Source organism: Protopterus annectens, chromosome 5.part0, assembly GCF_019279795.1.
Source record: "Protopterus annectens isolate FY-2018-M chromosome 5.part0, PAN1.0, whole genome shotgun sequence".
In the NCBI taxonomy this organism is placed as follows: domain Eukaryota; kingdom Metazoa; phylum Chordata; order Ceratodontiformes; family Protopteridae; genus Protopterus; species Protopterus annectens.
Genome location: NC_056735.1, coordinates 959,433,182 through 959,450,048, shown reverse-complemented (window position 1 = coordinate 959,450,048; position 16,867 = coordinate 959,433,182). Strand labels below are relative to the sequence as shown.

Genomic DNA, 16,867 nt, shown 5'->3' with positions numbered 1-16,867 from the left:
AGCGGAACTCCAGTCTGCTAATGATTGGCAGTTGATTTTTATGGTGCCGAGGTGCCAGCCCAATGCCCAACTTTCAATGAAGGCACACCCATTCACGCATGTCTTTTGAACGCCACTCGACCGCTGAAATGCAAAAAACTGAACTGTAGTGAATGTGTTCTACTGATTCTGTATCATACAACTTTTGTTTTCTAACTAGAGATGCAACATTTCTTTCTGTCTCTCTTACTCTGGTTAGAAACTGTCTTGACTGTTCCCCTGTTCCCCAGCACACCTTAGAAGTTATTCTTTTTAAGCTAAGCTAACTTCCAGTGTATTACCATTTAAATAAATGCAGTCCAGTAAATGTCATTGGTTTCAAGCTACAAAAGCATTTATTTTTATACTTGCTTTTCCTCATTTTTTTCAGTATAAAGGAAAGATACTGCTTTTCTGTTCAAGAACATTCCACTACAGGAAGTAAATATACATGACATTTTTTTATTTATTATTGACTTATTTCTGGCTTCCTAAAAGCAACACGCTCTTAAATGTATAACAATGTTGCTGGTGGTGAGGGGAACATCTGAAAAGCAACAGCATGCTTTCGCTTTGATATCTTTGAGGAATTCAGTTAATTTGTTTCCAGTGGATGTTTTAACATTCCACAAGTCAACGTCAGGAGATCACTTAATTTTCTAATATTATAAATACTTCATTTGGTCCCATTTCTGGAAGGTAGCCTTCTATAAAAGAATGATACAAGGATGGTAATATAAACATTAGTTGTAAAGCAAAGATTTATTTTGGATAACTAGCATTTATTACTTCTCTATGTGCAGTTTTGAAACACTTCTAATTTTGGATTTATTCAGAAAATTAATGAATTCATCTCTGCAGTTTGACAACACCTGCCCTGATATGGAAGTGAAAAAAAAGTGCAAAATAGGGTTCAGTGATACCTTGCTAGATAACCTTTTCTTTCACCGAACTACTATTATACTTTCTACTTTATCGCTAACCTGTTGTGATGGTTTAGTAGATTGTTCAGCAAACCTGTACTTTTCTTTTTTTTGATACTTACGTATTATCGCAACCAGATTTTCGCGGTTGCGGTAATATGCTTGTTGGCCATAAAACGGATTGTAGGAGAAAGGATAAGGTTCAATGTGATGGTTTCTGCTGGGAATAACCTTGTTTGTCCCAAATTCGTAACCTAAATGTAAGTGGAAATGTGAATCTTGCTTTGTGTACAACCTTTGTCATATCTGCTTGCTGTTCAGGTCCTGCATGGTAATGCTTCACATTCTACCAGCTAAGAAGGCCGCACTCATTTTAATAATCTTTAGCACATTGTGATTATTTTTACAGCCCATGCAAAGGAAATCATTAGCTTGGATGGTAGAGGTAAGAAACTGAGACCTCCTGTCCATGTATACATAAATATATCACGTACATAGCTGTACACTTTCAGATTAGTCATAACAGAAAGTGTAGTGTAAGAGAAGGCAAAAGTTGCTATGCTGTTTTTCAAAAATGGTTATCAAGGCAGCAAGGTTTTGTTTATTTGTAGTTGGAAACGTGCCCAGTTCATTTGTGTTAGCATGCATTTTGTCAAGGATTTGAAGTACTGAAGAGTTTACACTCCCCTTCTTAGGTTAGCAGACATCGCTTTTCCTGCCACGACAAAAGGAACGTTCAGCGGGCAGACTTGCAATAACCAACATGCTGGCAGTCAAGAGCATAAACAAGCACAGTATGTTTTTTTTTACTTTTCAGTGACAACACTCCCAAAAACAACCAGACCTGTTAAAGAAAACACAGTATTTAACATTTCGAAAACATTAACACACATATTACCTGATCGTCAACCAGCCAGTATTCCCATCAAAAATCTGGTTGCGATAATACGTAAGTACCCTTTTTTTATACAAATATTTTATTGAAATTTTTATCCCTGGTAGCAATAGCTAATATGAAAATATGAAAGAAATTCTGGACTGTTTTAGAAATCACCATGAGTAAATTAATCTACAAAACAGTATTGTAGAAAATGCCACTAACATACATTTTTTAATAAAAATATACAAGAAAATATTTTCAGAGCAAATAACAAAAAAAGTAGAAAACATCTTTATATAACATACATAAGGAGGAAATTAAAGGGTTAAAGGAAGATAAAGCTCTAGGCAATTATTATTTCTTAATTATAAAATATTACCTCCCAGTGTGTTAGCTCTTTTACAAAAAGTATTCACATAAATTAAAACTACATTTAAATACCCCATCATAATTTCTCCCTTATTAAAACTGGATAAAGACCCTTATTTATGTTCTTATTGTAGATCTACATCCTTACTAAATGTTAATTACAAAATGTATACGCCAGTCCTTGTCAATAGATTAAAAACATTACCTTCATTAATAGAAGACCAAACTGTATTCATATTAAATAGGAAAACACAGGCTAATATCAAAAGAATAATTACTTCAGTTGATTATGCTAATAACAAACAAGAGCTATCTATAATTAGCTATGATCTAGATAAATGTTTAGTTCAGTAAACCGAATATATTTAACTAAAGTATTAAACATATACAGCTTTTCCAGTAACTGTATATCTTATTAATAATTTTTATCTCATTTAATTCTTATATGCTAAACTAGCATCTTTTATTTCTCAGTCAATTAAGATAAACAAGGGCATAAATCAAGGTTGTTCCTTGTCTGCTCTATTATTTGCTTTGGTTATTAAGCCTCTAGTTAATTACAAAAATCTTAACAATGACATAGTAGGATTAAAAACAAATGATCGATATATTTACACAATTCAGTTATTTCCTGATGATATACTGTTAACAATATGTATTACTGATTCTTCACTAATAAATATTAAAAAAGCATTAAAATATTTTGCTTCGATGTCAGGTCTAAAGTTCATCCAGAATACAACTTACATCTTATTAATTAAAAATAAATTAAATTACCTGATGGAAGCTAATAGCAAATTTTAAATGAGATGGTAAAGAAATTAAATACTTAAGGTGAATCTTATATGCAGTTGTAAAGAAATAGCAACGATGAGTTAAAAAAAAATATTGCAGATACTATTAAAACAAGAATAAATACATGGAATAAGTTATTATTTTCTGTGGAAGATAGGTTGACTTCAATCTAAATAGTAGTTTTACCTAAGGTGGGTGGCCTAATGGTTAAGGTGTTTGCCTTACAAGCACAAGGTGCAGGGTTTGAGTCTCACAAAGGATAATTGGCTATGCTTAAAAAGGCTCACAAATGCAGTTAGCTTATTACTAATCTATGAACCTATAAACCTATATGTTATACAAGCAACTTATTTAATTTCTTCTAAACAACAAATTAAACTTTTTCAAAGCATTTGATTGAAGTTCTGATGGTACCTCAAAAAAACTTCAGACTTCATTAACCTGAAAAAATCAAGATTTATGCATTTTGTTTTTGCATATTTTCTTAAGCAACAACAGTTTTAAAGCAAAATAAAATAAGATAAAAAAATGACTGATGACCAGAAGAAAAAAAATAGTTCTATTCTATCCCAGTATGGGGCACCTTAGAGCATGGGCTTCCAAAAGATCTTATTGACAGTACTATTAGGCTTAATTGCTTCCCCTATCAAAGATAGACTCATAAATGCCATGCCTGAATGGTATTCATCAATCACAAATAAATAACAGCATGACTTCCTGAAGCACCATACTGCATAACAGTGTTGCAACATTTTCTCAGGTAGCAAGTCCCACCTGTAGCCTACATGTAGGCAATTAACCCCCTCACCCTCTTATTTAGATATTTATATGTACAGTTACATGGCTGTGGGGAATGGAGAAACATCTTAAATAGGCAAACGTGTGCATTGACTGAGATCTCACAACCTAAGTCATTGAATGGCAAACACATATGGAAAAATAAAAATGGGGGAATTGAGAATGAAAACATAATCAAAGAATAAGACAAAATTGCTGACTCATGCCGACCTCATACCTTAGCCAACAATATATATACAATTTACATACAAATTACAGCCCCCTTCATCTGTGAAAAATCATGTGATCTTAGAGTCTTTAACACTTGCTCATTTCATTAGCAAATTGCTTAATATGATCACTATAAAATATTTGCTAGCCAAGAAATTTGCAGATAACACATTATCCAAGTGAAGAAGTATAAAGTGCTAAATTCAATCAGTTGGCCAATTAAACCATAATTACTTTCACTGCGAATCAATCTGACCATATTACATCAGATAATAGTAACTCTAATCACAGAAAGTTATATTTATTTTTCTATTGTTTGTTCCTTATAACTGGTCCTTAATAAGCATTTTTGCACAACACATGCATTTTTCTTCACTACTTAAATACATTTATGGTATGTCATTTTTTTTTTTTGTTTTTTTGTATTTTTGTTTTGTTTTTTTTTTCCCTGCATTAAGAATCAGCTTTGGAAAACAGGATCTGTGTACCTTTATTAAAGAAAAATCCAGCTGGGTTTGATTTGCAGAACAAAAACTGCATTCAGTTAGGGAAAAAAACACCATAATTATTATTAATTTTGTGGGACTTACAATTACAACACTAAAAAGCTCCCATGTTCCCTATAATAATAAATTCTAGGATTTCTGAAGCTGTGAAAAAGGAGAAATCTGTACCCTCTATGACCTGGTGTGTTCTGATTTTTTTTTTACATGAAGTATCTAAACCAACAATATTATGGCCAATTTGGTAACTTACTTCCTTTGTTTTTCTATGAAGGGGGTTGGAGGTTGGCATAATGGTTAAGGTGTTTACCTTACAGATGAAATATAAAGAGTGGGATTATCATCTTTATGAAATCAGACAGGCTTAAAATGGCCCACAAGGGCAGCTAGCCTAGTATTTTCCTCTGACTATATGAGTCTGAAATGGGATATTATACCACTCTTACCCCTCTCTGCCCTGCCATTGATGCTTTATAAGAAGATTATTGTTAAACTTCTGCAAACTTACTGCACATAAATTATATATAAACATTTAATTCTAATGTTTGCATAAACTTATCAATTTCTTCATGAAACTTATTAGAATGTTTGAGAAAAGCAACAACTCCTCCAAACCCAAACAAACAAGAGTATTTGAGTTTTCTACTTACCTCAATATTCAAAGTCTTCGCAAAATTTCTTATAACAATTCTTGGCATGGGGTCAAAGTCCCTCACAGAGTTAGTTTGGGGAGAGAGTTTGTACCTTATTGCAAAAACTCTTTTTTCTTTTAGCTTTGACATGTTTCAGTCAAGCCAAATTACAATTGTCCTCACAGTTCTTTGTCATCATAAATCATTTCCAGGTCTATATGATGATGTTGAAAGATGAGCTAACCAAACACGTCTTAATCGACATGTAAATATTGATCTTTTGAAATGACAAAGGGACGCTTCAGCGAATTTTTTCCCAGGATAAAAAAATTGCTCGGCCGTCATCGGGGATTTGCATTTTTCTCCACTATAGTGCGATCTCGGAGTTGGTATATTTAGTTATGGGGTGTGTGAGGGACACAGCCCCCCACATTGGGGGTGGGGGGAGCAAAGCCCCCACTATGTAGGGTTTGAAAGTTTGGTTTGTTTGTGTATAGCCATGCAATTTTTTCCCCTGGGAAAAAATTCCCTGAAGCGGCCATTTGGCATTTCAAAAGCTCAAAATGTATGTGTCGATTAAAATGTGTTTGGTGAACTCGCCTTTCAACATCGTAATATAGACATTCATTTGTAGTTAACCTTCCCTGCTGCATTTCCAGTGCCATGATTAATACCTTTATTTTCATGATATAACTGAAAATGTTTTGCTGTTTTTTCCTAATACTTGTACCTTTTCAAACTGAACATTTATGATTTTTGCCTTTGGATATTTCCTCTGGCCACCTCTTTATCTCTTAGTCCTTCTTGCTTCTGCCCTTACTCAGAATCTCCCAGTGCTGCCTGCATAATGATGCACTGTCATTACCTTCTGTGTTAGCGGTTTACAGAATTATACTGGTCTTCGATTTCCTTATTCTACTGGCAAGTGTAACCCCATAGATTGTTAATTTATCATTTGGTGGTCTTAAACTCAAACATCCCAGAGTGGTATATGTGGCATAGCACATTCAGGTGAGGGTCGTCTCAAGTTTAAATGACCATAAGGGCTGTATGCAAACTAGCACACTCGGATGAGATTGATGATCTCCAAAACAGAACAGAAAGGTAGTTCCTGCATCCAGGACATGTAATGTAGTAGTGTGTCTCACTCAGGGTTAGGTTGGTTTTTGGGCTATTTAAGGTCTAAACATTGTCGCTTACAGATCCCACAAACTCAATTTGTAGGAATATTATGCCTCTAAAGTACTACATCCTAATTATCACCATTTTCTTATTCCATTGAAGGGGATCTATTTTTGTCCCTATCCATGAGGGACATTTGTACAAAACCAGGAATGCCCCCTATATGAATTTAGACATAAGCATTTGCATAACTTGTATTAGCAAGATTGTAGACTTCTGGCCATTTAGTAGCTTGCTCATTAATAGCCATTTTTTATGGACAATGAGCCCTGCCTTTTACTTCCTAGCTTATTCTTCAGTCACCCAAATAGCTCATTCAGTTCTCTCAGGGATGCAAGTCCTTCTGCCCATTCATTCACCTTAGAATGAGGGGAGCATCAGCATCCATAGTAGATTTGGGGATTCTTTTTACTGCTAAGGTCTGTAATCATTCTTGTCATCGGTTCATAGGTTCAAAGGTGATTACTAGGCTAATAGCACAAAAGCCTTTACAATCCTTGGCAATAATGCCGAGGATATGACAATATTATATCTTAACTACTCAGATATGAGATGGGGTAGTATCAGGATAGTGGGACTTTGGGTGTTGGAGCTCTGAGTCATTTTACAGACTGCCTCTGCCCATAAGGGATATGGGCAGTACCCTAGGAGTGAATATACGGTCCCCCCTCCATTTATTCAAATTCATTTTGAGGAGAGTGAAGGAAGGGCTTTGTTTTACAAAGATGGGAAGTTTATTTCATAGATGAGGTAGATGTTGGGATCTGAATCTGTCCCTCCAGTAAGTTCTGTTAGCATCGCAAATAAGGTTCAGGTCCATGGAATGCATTTTCATCAGGGCTGGATCAGAAAATGCCTTGTAGGTCAGGCATAGGTAACCTCTCAATAAACAATATGAGATGGGGAAAAGGGATAAAGCATTTAGTCAGTCTGCATAGGACATGTGAATTATAATTTATATTTTTTAATGAGAAACCTCAGGGCTGCTCCAATTGGTGTAAGTGCCTGGTTAGGTAAATGCAGAAGGAAGGATTGTACTCGATTATGGGCCTGATGAAAGCCGAGTACAACGGCACTATCACTTCGTTTCATCTTAGGTTCATAGGTTCATAGGTAGATACTAGGCTATCTGCCCTAGGGCATTTATAAGCCTAACCAGAGTGTATTTGGCTTCCGCCTCCCTATTAGATTAGCCTACTGTGCCTTTGTAAAGTAGGTCACAGAAGGTACCCTTTTAAGATTAGTTTACTGTGCCTCTGTCTAGCAGGGACACAGGAGAGATCCCAGGGGTGAATTTGCGATTTCCCATCCACGCGTCCAAATTTCGCTTGAAGAGGGTCAGCGAGGGGCTATGTCTAACATGAATTGGGATTGTATTCCAGAGTGAGGGGAGCCTTTGGGAAATGAATCTGTCCCTCCAGCATGTCCTATTTATTTTTGTGCTGAGGTTTAGGTAGATGTAATGTGCCAAATGTACTAAAATGTATGACTACAAAAGGTTTAGCATTTAGTCTCAGACCATGGTTTTGGCACCATACGTAGGCCTGTTCATACGATGCCATAGAACTGAAGTCTGGTTCACCAAAGTGAAGGCTTGCAGACCTATAAGCATGCATTCTTCCATGCATGCATTCCTGAGCTACAGTGCCTTTGCACTGCTAGGTAAACCTCCGATGCAACTGTCTTTGTCAATGAACTAACCTTTGATTTGCAAGCTGACAAATCAGTATAAGATTAGTCAAAAGTATTCAGAGGAAACAGTCCTTGAAAGATGTACAAAGCAAACATGTCATCTCATAAAAGTCTGCAAGAGATAGAGTACAGAGTGAGATTTTACATCTACAGTCATACTTAGATAAAACTGAGGCCTCCATTTTTTAAATTAACAATGTTGCAGCCTCTCAAGATGAGCAGTTTGCTTAACATAATATGAAAGGAATGCTGTAAAACACTATGTAATTTATTTAACTAATTAAGTAAACTATGGCGACATGGCTACCTTAACATATATCAGTAACAAATTAATCATGTCATTATTTTTAAAGTATGTTTGGCACATTATGGTCAACTACAAAATTCAGATCTTGAACAGTGCCAAGATCTTTAAAACTTTTAACTTTCTTGAAGTTGTAATTAATGCTTCCAAACTGTATAACTGTCAAATGCTCCATCCTTATAGTATATTTTTTGTTGTGAATATGTAACATTTTCAACAGGGCTGGATGAAAAAATGGCTTGTAGGTCAGGCATCAGTCATCTCTCAGTCTCCTTGTAATGTTCATTGCAATGTTCATTCTGCCTTTGTATATTACAAGCAACATATTAAATTGCTTTGCTATTCACTTGAACAGAACAGAAACATGATTCTGACTTGTATATAGTGCTGGACACAACACTCAGCCTAACTCTCAACCTCTGAATATTAAAATCGTAGCACTGGCCTTTATAAAATCATAGCAGAGATCTTGAATGAAAAGCACCTTTTAACTTTTTGGAATGCAAGGTCTTTACATGCCAAAAACCCATATAATTAGTGATGACGAATCATAAACTTATTTCAGTTAACAATGTACTCACTGCTGGACATGTCTAACTTCAGGAGGAAAATCAGAAGAAAATTAGTATGTCTAGGAGAAACAAGGCAATATCTGAGGTCAAAAATCATAGTGCCATGCCTAAATCGGGTCTATATTATATAGTCAAAGTCTTATAACTTCGAACACGTAATGTTCGAACCATTATGTTCGAAGTTACAAAACTTCGACTATGGATAAAAAAAAAAAAAGAAACAGAAAACAAAATAAACTGTTTTAAGCAGGGGGGCAAGCCCCCCTTCACCCTCACAGCCCCGCTACTTAAATATACCAACTCCGAGATCGCACCCCATTGAACAAAATGGAAACCTCCGCTTATGGAGATTTCCATTCAAGCGCTCGAACTTTTACAAATTTGAACTTATGGTCTCGACCATATGAGGTTCTAACTTGTAAAATTTCGACTACGTGATAGGAACCCACCTAAATCAGGTGTGATGCTCAGACAACTGTAGTAAGATCAATAAAGACAAGCAAAAAATGAACAAACACGCAAACAAATAATTGTCAGTAAAACAACAATAATGCTACAAACTGCTTTCTGCCAATATACTACCAAGGAGTAAGAGCTGTAATACAGTGTCATAGAATGTGGGTATATCTTTCGGAACAATAAGCACAATATTTTTATTAATTAAATAATATACAGGCCAGCAGTTTAATCAAGTAATAAATGTACTTACAAAAGCCACATCTTGTACCACCTTCAAAAACAAAACCATTGGGAACAGCTCCATAGCGTCGGAGGTCAGATAATCTCCACTGCCCTATGATCACTGGCGGGATGTCACGTACAATAACCAGTATGTTGTTGCAAAAATGAACTGTTGCTTGTCCACTCTCTAACTGTGTTCCTGGTAGCACTGTGATATGAAATCTGTGAACTGATTTAAAAAGAATGAGTCACTTTACAGAAAAACATACTTATTGTGATAATGAATATTATTGCTAAAAGTGTCACAACTTAAAGATGAATTTTGGCTACCTCTAATATTTTTTCTTCATGTATTTTACTAGAGTCAGTGGAGTGCTTTATTTATTTGTTAACATAATCATTTGGTAACCCAGTAGGTAGACTGAGCTCATGAATGCTTTTCTTAGACAAGCCCAAGAGATAATTTTCAATGCATCAAAAGTAAAACTGAACTGCAGGCACAGAAGCAATACAGATAGGAAAACACTGCATTATTTAGCAATTTCATCAGAATAATCCAGAAAATTGCACAATTTTGCCCATTATCTGGATCAGTTGTAAAACTGAAGTACAAATACTTTTATGAAATAATTGAGGTAGTATATTATGAATAATGCGATGGAATTACGACAACACTTATGTGGGTCAGTTATGGAAGAAGCACAGTGAACACACACATTCTTTAAGTGTTACAGGTAAAACTGGACAGTGAGGTAAGTGCTTACAGCAACAGTAAGAAGTGGGGCACAATATGTTTTGATGGAAATTTATGTAGTCTGAAGTGTTGATTGTGTAAGATTTTGCAACTGCAAGTAAATGTATCACATAAAGAATAGATGTTGGCAGTAGGGTTATGTCCAAATGTTTTTAGGGAGAGGAAGAAAGAGAATGATGGCTTAAGTACCTTCAATTAATCTTTAATAGCTGGGTATTTGAAAGGGTGGGACAACAGCCAACATTAAGCCCAGTATATATTTCAGTCAAAGAAAATAGTGACCAGTCAGCAACTGGCAGGATACGAAGAGTGGACAGCAAGATGGAATGATAAGTGAATCTGAGTGAATTTAGTGAAAACCTGCCAATTTAGTTAAACAAAGTCTGGAGCATAACATGATTAGATGTGGAGTAAGTTAGAATGAAGGAACTATATAGCCAATGGTAGGTACTGTAATGTCCTTTGCAGTGGCTACCCTTGAGTCACTGCTAAGTTACTGGCAAGGAGGTTGTAGGCACTGTACACACATCAAAGATAATTTGTGAGTTTATAGTGCGGTGGTGGTGCTGCGGTAGCATTGTCGCCTCACAGTAAGACGTTGTCCTGTTCGACTCTCAGCTAAAGTGTCTTCTGTGTGGAGACATGCGTGAATGGGCGTACCTTCACTGAAGGTTGTGCATCAGGGCTGGCAACTTGGCACATAAAAATCTAGTGCCAATCATTAGCTGACCGGAGTTCTGCTGTGGCGACCCCTAACCGGGAAAAGCCGAAAGATACAACAACAATATGTATTTATCAATATAATGTAAAAGTGAGGCTGGGTAAGTGAAAGTGAAAGTCAAAGTAAACTTTATTGTCACTTCGATTCACACAAGTGCAAACCAAGCAAAATTATGTTTCTTCAGACTCAATGTGCATACAATACATAGACTACATTTAACATGATGATAACACACAAAATTCTGTAGACACATATGACAAACACAACAATAATAAATACTTGCATTATTGCACTGATTTAACAGATTGTCACTCATTACTAGGTTATTAGCTTACTTTCACTGGAAAAATTGATTGGTTAAAGGCCTACATTTATATTGCACAGTAAGACAGTTCAGTTTGATTACTGCTGACTTTGTTGTCTAGGTGTGGGTAAGACCTTGTTACATATTGGACTATAGAGACTTTTCAGTATTGTTGGATTACTGCCTTAATGTCCAATGTGATGGGTACTGTTCCTAGACTTCAGTAACCTGAAGGCTAGTGGAAAGAAGCTGTTTATGAATCTTGTGGTTTTGCAGCGTATGCATCAAAAGCGCCTTCCTAATGTTAAATATGAGAACAGCTTGTAAGCAGGATGTCTGCTATTCCTGGTTATTTTCCTTGCCCTGCTGAGACATTTGGACATGTGCAGGTCTTATATGGATGGGATGGAGCTCCTGATAATCCTCTCAGCTGCTTTCAATAACCTCTGGAGGGACTGGTGCTCGGAAGCAGAACCGCTCCCATACCATATTGTACAGATGTTTGTTAGTATACTTTCGATGGTGACCCTGTAGAAGGTTGTGACAGCCATTGATTGTAGGTTTGCTCTCCTCAACCTTCACAAGAAGTGAAGCCATTGGTGCACCTTCTTAATGAAGGCATTTGTGTTGGCTGATAATATCAAGTCTTCTGCAATGTGCACCCCCAGAAATGTTGTGCTTTTTACTCTCTCAATTGTTTCTTCATTGATTATAAGTACACAGTGCTCTCTGTTGCTCTTCCTGTAGTCCACAATTATTTCTTGGTCTTGTTGACATTTACTGCAAGATTATTGCTATAACACCAACTTATGAACCGAATCACCTCCTCTCTGTAGGCTGCCTCATCATCGTTCCTGTTGAGACCCACAGATGTCTTATCATCTGCAAATTTGATGATATGGTTTGAGCTGTGCTTGGAAGTACAGTTGTGGGTTAGTATGGTGAAAAGCAGGGGGCTTAGAACACATCCCTGTGGGACTCCAGTGCTCAGGGTGATGCTCTCTGATGTATTCTTTGCTATGCAAACTTTCTGGGGTCTACCTTTAAGAAAGTCCAGAATCCAGTTGCATAGTGGAGTGCTGATGCCCAGTTGAACCAGCTTTCTGATCAGATTTTTCAGGATGACCGTACTGAAAGCTGAATTAAAGTTGATGGAAAGTAGCCTCACATAGCTATTTTTGTTCTCCAGGTGGTCCAGCGATAAGTGGAGTGCCAAAGAAATAGCATCTCCTGTGGAGCGATTCAGTCGGTATGCAAACTGGAGTGGATCGAAGTCTGCAGGTAGTCTGGATGTTATTACATCTTTGACCAGTCTCTCAAAGCATTTCATCACAGAGGTGGTGAGAGCTATGGGATGATAGTCATTTAGGCTAGCAGGTGGTGACTTCTTTGGCAGTGGTATAATGTTTGTACACTCGAAACATGTGGGTACAATGGCTTGACTCTGTGAGTTGTTGAAGATGTCTGTGAGTACATTTGTTAGTTGGTCCGCACAGTCTCTAAGCACTCTTCCAAGAATGTAATCAAGTCCAGCTCTTTTCCTGGGGTTAACTCTTTGTAGGGTCCTTCTGACATCAGCAGGGTTGAGGCTGAGCTCTTCTTCACTCTGGTTGTTGGTGATTTTCTCTGATGCTGTCATGTTCCCTTTCTCAAACCTTCTGAAGTAGATGTTGAGCTTGTTTAGGAATTCCATATAATCATTACTCTGTGAAGATGAGGACCTATAATCTGTTATAGACTGGGTGCCCTGCCACAGGTGCCTGGGGTCCTTTTGTTTAGAGAAGCGGCTCATAATCTTTTAACCATATTTGCATTTGGCCTTCCTCACCACTTTGATTTACTGTGATCTGGAAATCTGAAAGCCTCTTTATCACCAGACTTGAATGCCACATTGCTTGCTTTCAGGAGTTTGAACACATCACTTGTTAGCCAAGTTTTCTGGTTGGCTCTTGTGATGATGCTTTTGGTGACTGTCACATCGTCAACACATTTTGAGATGTAACCCATCACTGATTCAGTGTACTCCTCCAGCTTGATGTGTTGGTTTACTGTGGCCACCTCCTTGAAGATGTTTCAGTCCATACTCTCAAAACAGTCTTGTAGTGGTGAGACTGGTCTTGTAGTGCTGAGACCGCTCCCTCTGGCCATACTCCCACTTGCTTCACTAATGGTCTTCCCCTGGTCAGCAGTGGAATGCATGATGGTAGCAGCATAATGGCAAGGTGATCTGAGTTACCCAAGTGGGGGGCTGGTACTGCCTTAAATAGTAGCTTAATATTTGTATAGACCTTGTCCAGTGTATTCTCCCCTCTGGTTGCAAAGTCTACATACTGGAAATATTGAGGCAGGACTGTTTTCAGGTTTGCTTGGTTGAAGTCACCTGCTATTATATGTACTCCGTCAGGATTTTGATTTTGTAAATCATTTAAAGACTGATATAGTTTAGCTAGTGCTTCATTTATGTTGTCACTGGTAAGTATGTATACTGCTGTGATGCTGACACTGTTAAATTCGCTTGGTACATGGAAGGGTCTGCATTTCAGTGACATAAACTCTAGGTCCGCAGAGCAGTGTGTTTTTACCACCTCAGCTAGCTGTATGACTAAAAGGACAGTTTTATGGGATTAGATGAGGAATAATATCAGATTATGACATGTGGAGAATGAAAAGTCAAGTATAAAAGTCAAAGAGCATAGCTTTGGTTTTGAGGAAGTTGGTTTGGAGTCATTTGTTATTAAACCAATATGCACTATATTAACATTTGAAGAAAGGAGGTTACGTAGTTCAAATGAGAAGTGATAAGAACTGAAAATCAGCAGGTCATAAATCATGATAGACTAACACTTGGTGTTATGTGTATTATGGATTCTAAGTATTTGAAAAACATTTTTTAATACTACATTTCCAAATTCTGATTGTAGCCATTGACATTGAGCTCTGCTGTTTGACCAGAGATCTCAATCATCAAAAGGTTCAGTCTTGACTGTTGATAACTGCAGCTGGCATTAATAATGTTGTGGTGGGCCTCAATTTCAAAAGTTAAACAGTCACCTCCGGATATGGGAATGGTCAAGCCCAACATGGTCCATACCAACCCCAACCCTGAAAGACTGACCTTTGATGGCTATGACAAAGCAGCCCTTGGCATAAAATAACTCACTGTCAACATTAGTGTTGATGGAGCTGTCAGCATCAGGTTTGAAGAAGCCAAAAGTTTTGACCTTGAGATTGAGATTGAACTCAACTCTGAAGTTTCACTGATGTTAGCTTCAGCACTGATGGGTCAACCATTGGCCAAATCAGGACTTGCAATGGGCCCAGATGAGAAAACACTAGACCCAGATGCAGAAAGATCAGATAAAGAAGGTGCTTTCTCTACTCAGCTCAATGCTAGCAGGGAGAGGAGACCTGGGACCACATATGTTGCAATTACATAAATGTCTGGCACAACTTATTTTAATGGATGTCTGTTTTAATGAAATGTATAGATCTAACTGATCCCACCTAGTAATGTTTTAGAGATCTTTAATTCTGACTGAGAAGCAAAGGTGTTAGTATCGGTGGGTCTAGTTCTGGGGTCTTTAGAGAAAGAACAAATGAAGGTGGATATCCCAAGCACTGTTTTATTGGGGAAAATGAATGGCTCCAGCTCTGAGGGAATAGTCATCATTTTCAATTCTGATTGCTTGGGGTAGACATCTGAGCAGAAACAGAAGATTAAGTTTTTCTCCATGCAAAATACTGTAGTTCATGGCACATACATTCATCATTTTCAGTGAGCATTTGTAAAAAACACGAATATTTTCCCAGTGGAATGGATCAGCACTTTCTATACTAGCCTTTAAAATGACTTTTCAGGTCATTCCCTTGTATGTAAAGTACAGCCCTCTGAATTGCCCATATTTTGGAGGAACATTCCTTTTTTCAGGACCGAGTTACCATTCCACACAATGTTCCTATTTTTGGAAGTATGTCATTTTCTGGCTTGATTTACGCCTTCATATAATTTTGTTACATAATTACCTTGTGTGGCAGAAGTTTGTAATATAGTTAATTAAAGTTTACAGATTTTTCACTGTATCATTGATAATATGTTTTATCTTTCAACCTTTTTCCATCATTTTTGTCATACTCAGTTTTTCAAATGTGTTTCTGAGTAGTATCCCACATTCCTACTGGAAACAGCAAGAGTTAAGGGCTGTTGGACATTTATATTTATGCTAATTAGATATTCAGATTGTAAGCTGTATGTACTTAATTTTCAAGGGTTTTAGTTCCTCTTTTCAATGTCTGCAGGTTGATTGGTATGGTCAAGTACATTTTCTAATGATTTACTGTGTGGCTGGCATTCAGTAGAGATCTTTGTTTTTGTTTAACTCCTAGCCAATACCTAGCTATTACACATATGATATGGCTAAGTCTATCATTATGGGATACTAAAGAATGAAATAAGATAGGACAGTGATTTGTATAATAAGGAAATAAAAAACAAATGTAAGACCCATGAAAATCCTCTTTTGAGTTTGCACTCTAAACTCCAGCGGGTGTGGCTGTGCCTTTTGAAAAAATGAAGTTATCACGTCACAGTTAAGCAAATGCTTATATCTCTAGAAACGTAAATATTATTAGAAAACAGTAAATATAAAACTGGTCAGCACAAAGTACTCTTTGCAGTAGCTGCATTCATTCCATTTACAATCTTGAAATTTTTATAATAGACAATAAACACATTAAATATTATTTTTTGTAATGTTGTAAACGCAGCTTACTATATCTAGTAACAATTCATATAATAAACACATAGTGCCTGCAGTATTTTCTTCACTCAGCTTTGAGCTTTCATGTGAGGTTAAGCAGTTTTATGTCACTTGATTGTTAATATATTCAGAGAAATATAAAAATTATTACAACACAAATAAATTGGATTCTAATAATATTCCAAGGAAACCGTCCTGAGCAAACCAGAAAGGGTTTGACTCAATTGCAGGATACAGCAAGCACTTTATTCAAGTCAGACCAGACAATATTAAACTAATAATATTCTATATTGCTTGAGTTGCACTAGACAGAGGTCAAACATAAATACAGTTGTATTTGCCATCATGTAAGCTTTACGTTGAAATATTCTAATACCTTGTATGTAATATGTTTTAGTATTATTAATGTAATTATGAAAAGCAATATTTGATACCTAGAGGTGTTAGCAGGATGTAATTGCAGAAACACTTGGAGGAGTGACCAGGCTGTAATGAATTAAAACATGAGACCATCTGAGGTTTCCATGAATCAATGCCAGTTGTTCTTATTTACACGACTCCTCTGCTGTGGGGATTAAATGCACCCTTCTAAACAGATAGTATTCAGGGACCTCCTAAAAGAAGCTTCACGATCATTTGTGAAGTCTGTGAAGGTGATAAGATTTAGAGAGCTCGAGTCTGGTAGGTGAAACGCCATCTAAAAGATGTTTCAAGTCATATCTTCAAAACCACTAACAGTCACTTTGCAAAAGATCAGAGATAGTGCATCACA

General features: G+C 36.8%; 1 protein-coding gene across 1 annotated transcript in view; it reads right to left on the bottom strand.

Annotated features, from left to right (window-relative positions):
* DOK7 (docking protein 7) overlaps positions 1 to 16,867 on the bottom strand; it is a 949,191-nt gene that overhangs the window by 610,454 nt on the left and 321,870 nt on the right. Inside the window, exon 4 of the mRNA XM_044072729.1 lies at positions 9,588 to 9,788. Within this exon, the coding sequence (XP_043928664.1) occupies positions 9,588 to 9,788 (201 nt within the window). The remainder of the gene's footprint in view (positions 1 to 9,587; positions 9,789 to 16,867) is intronic.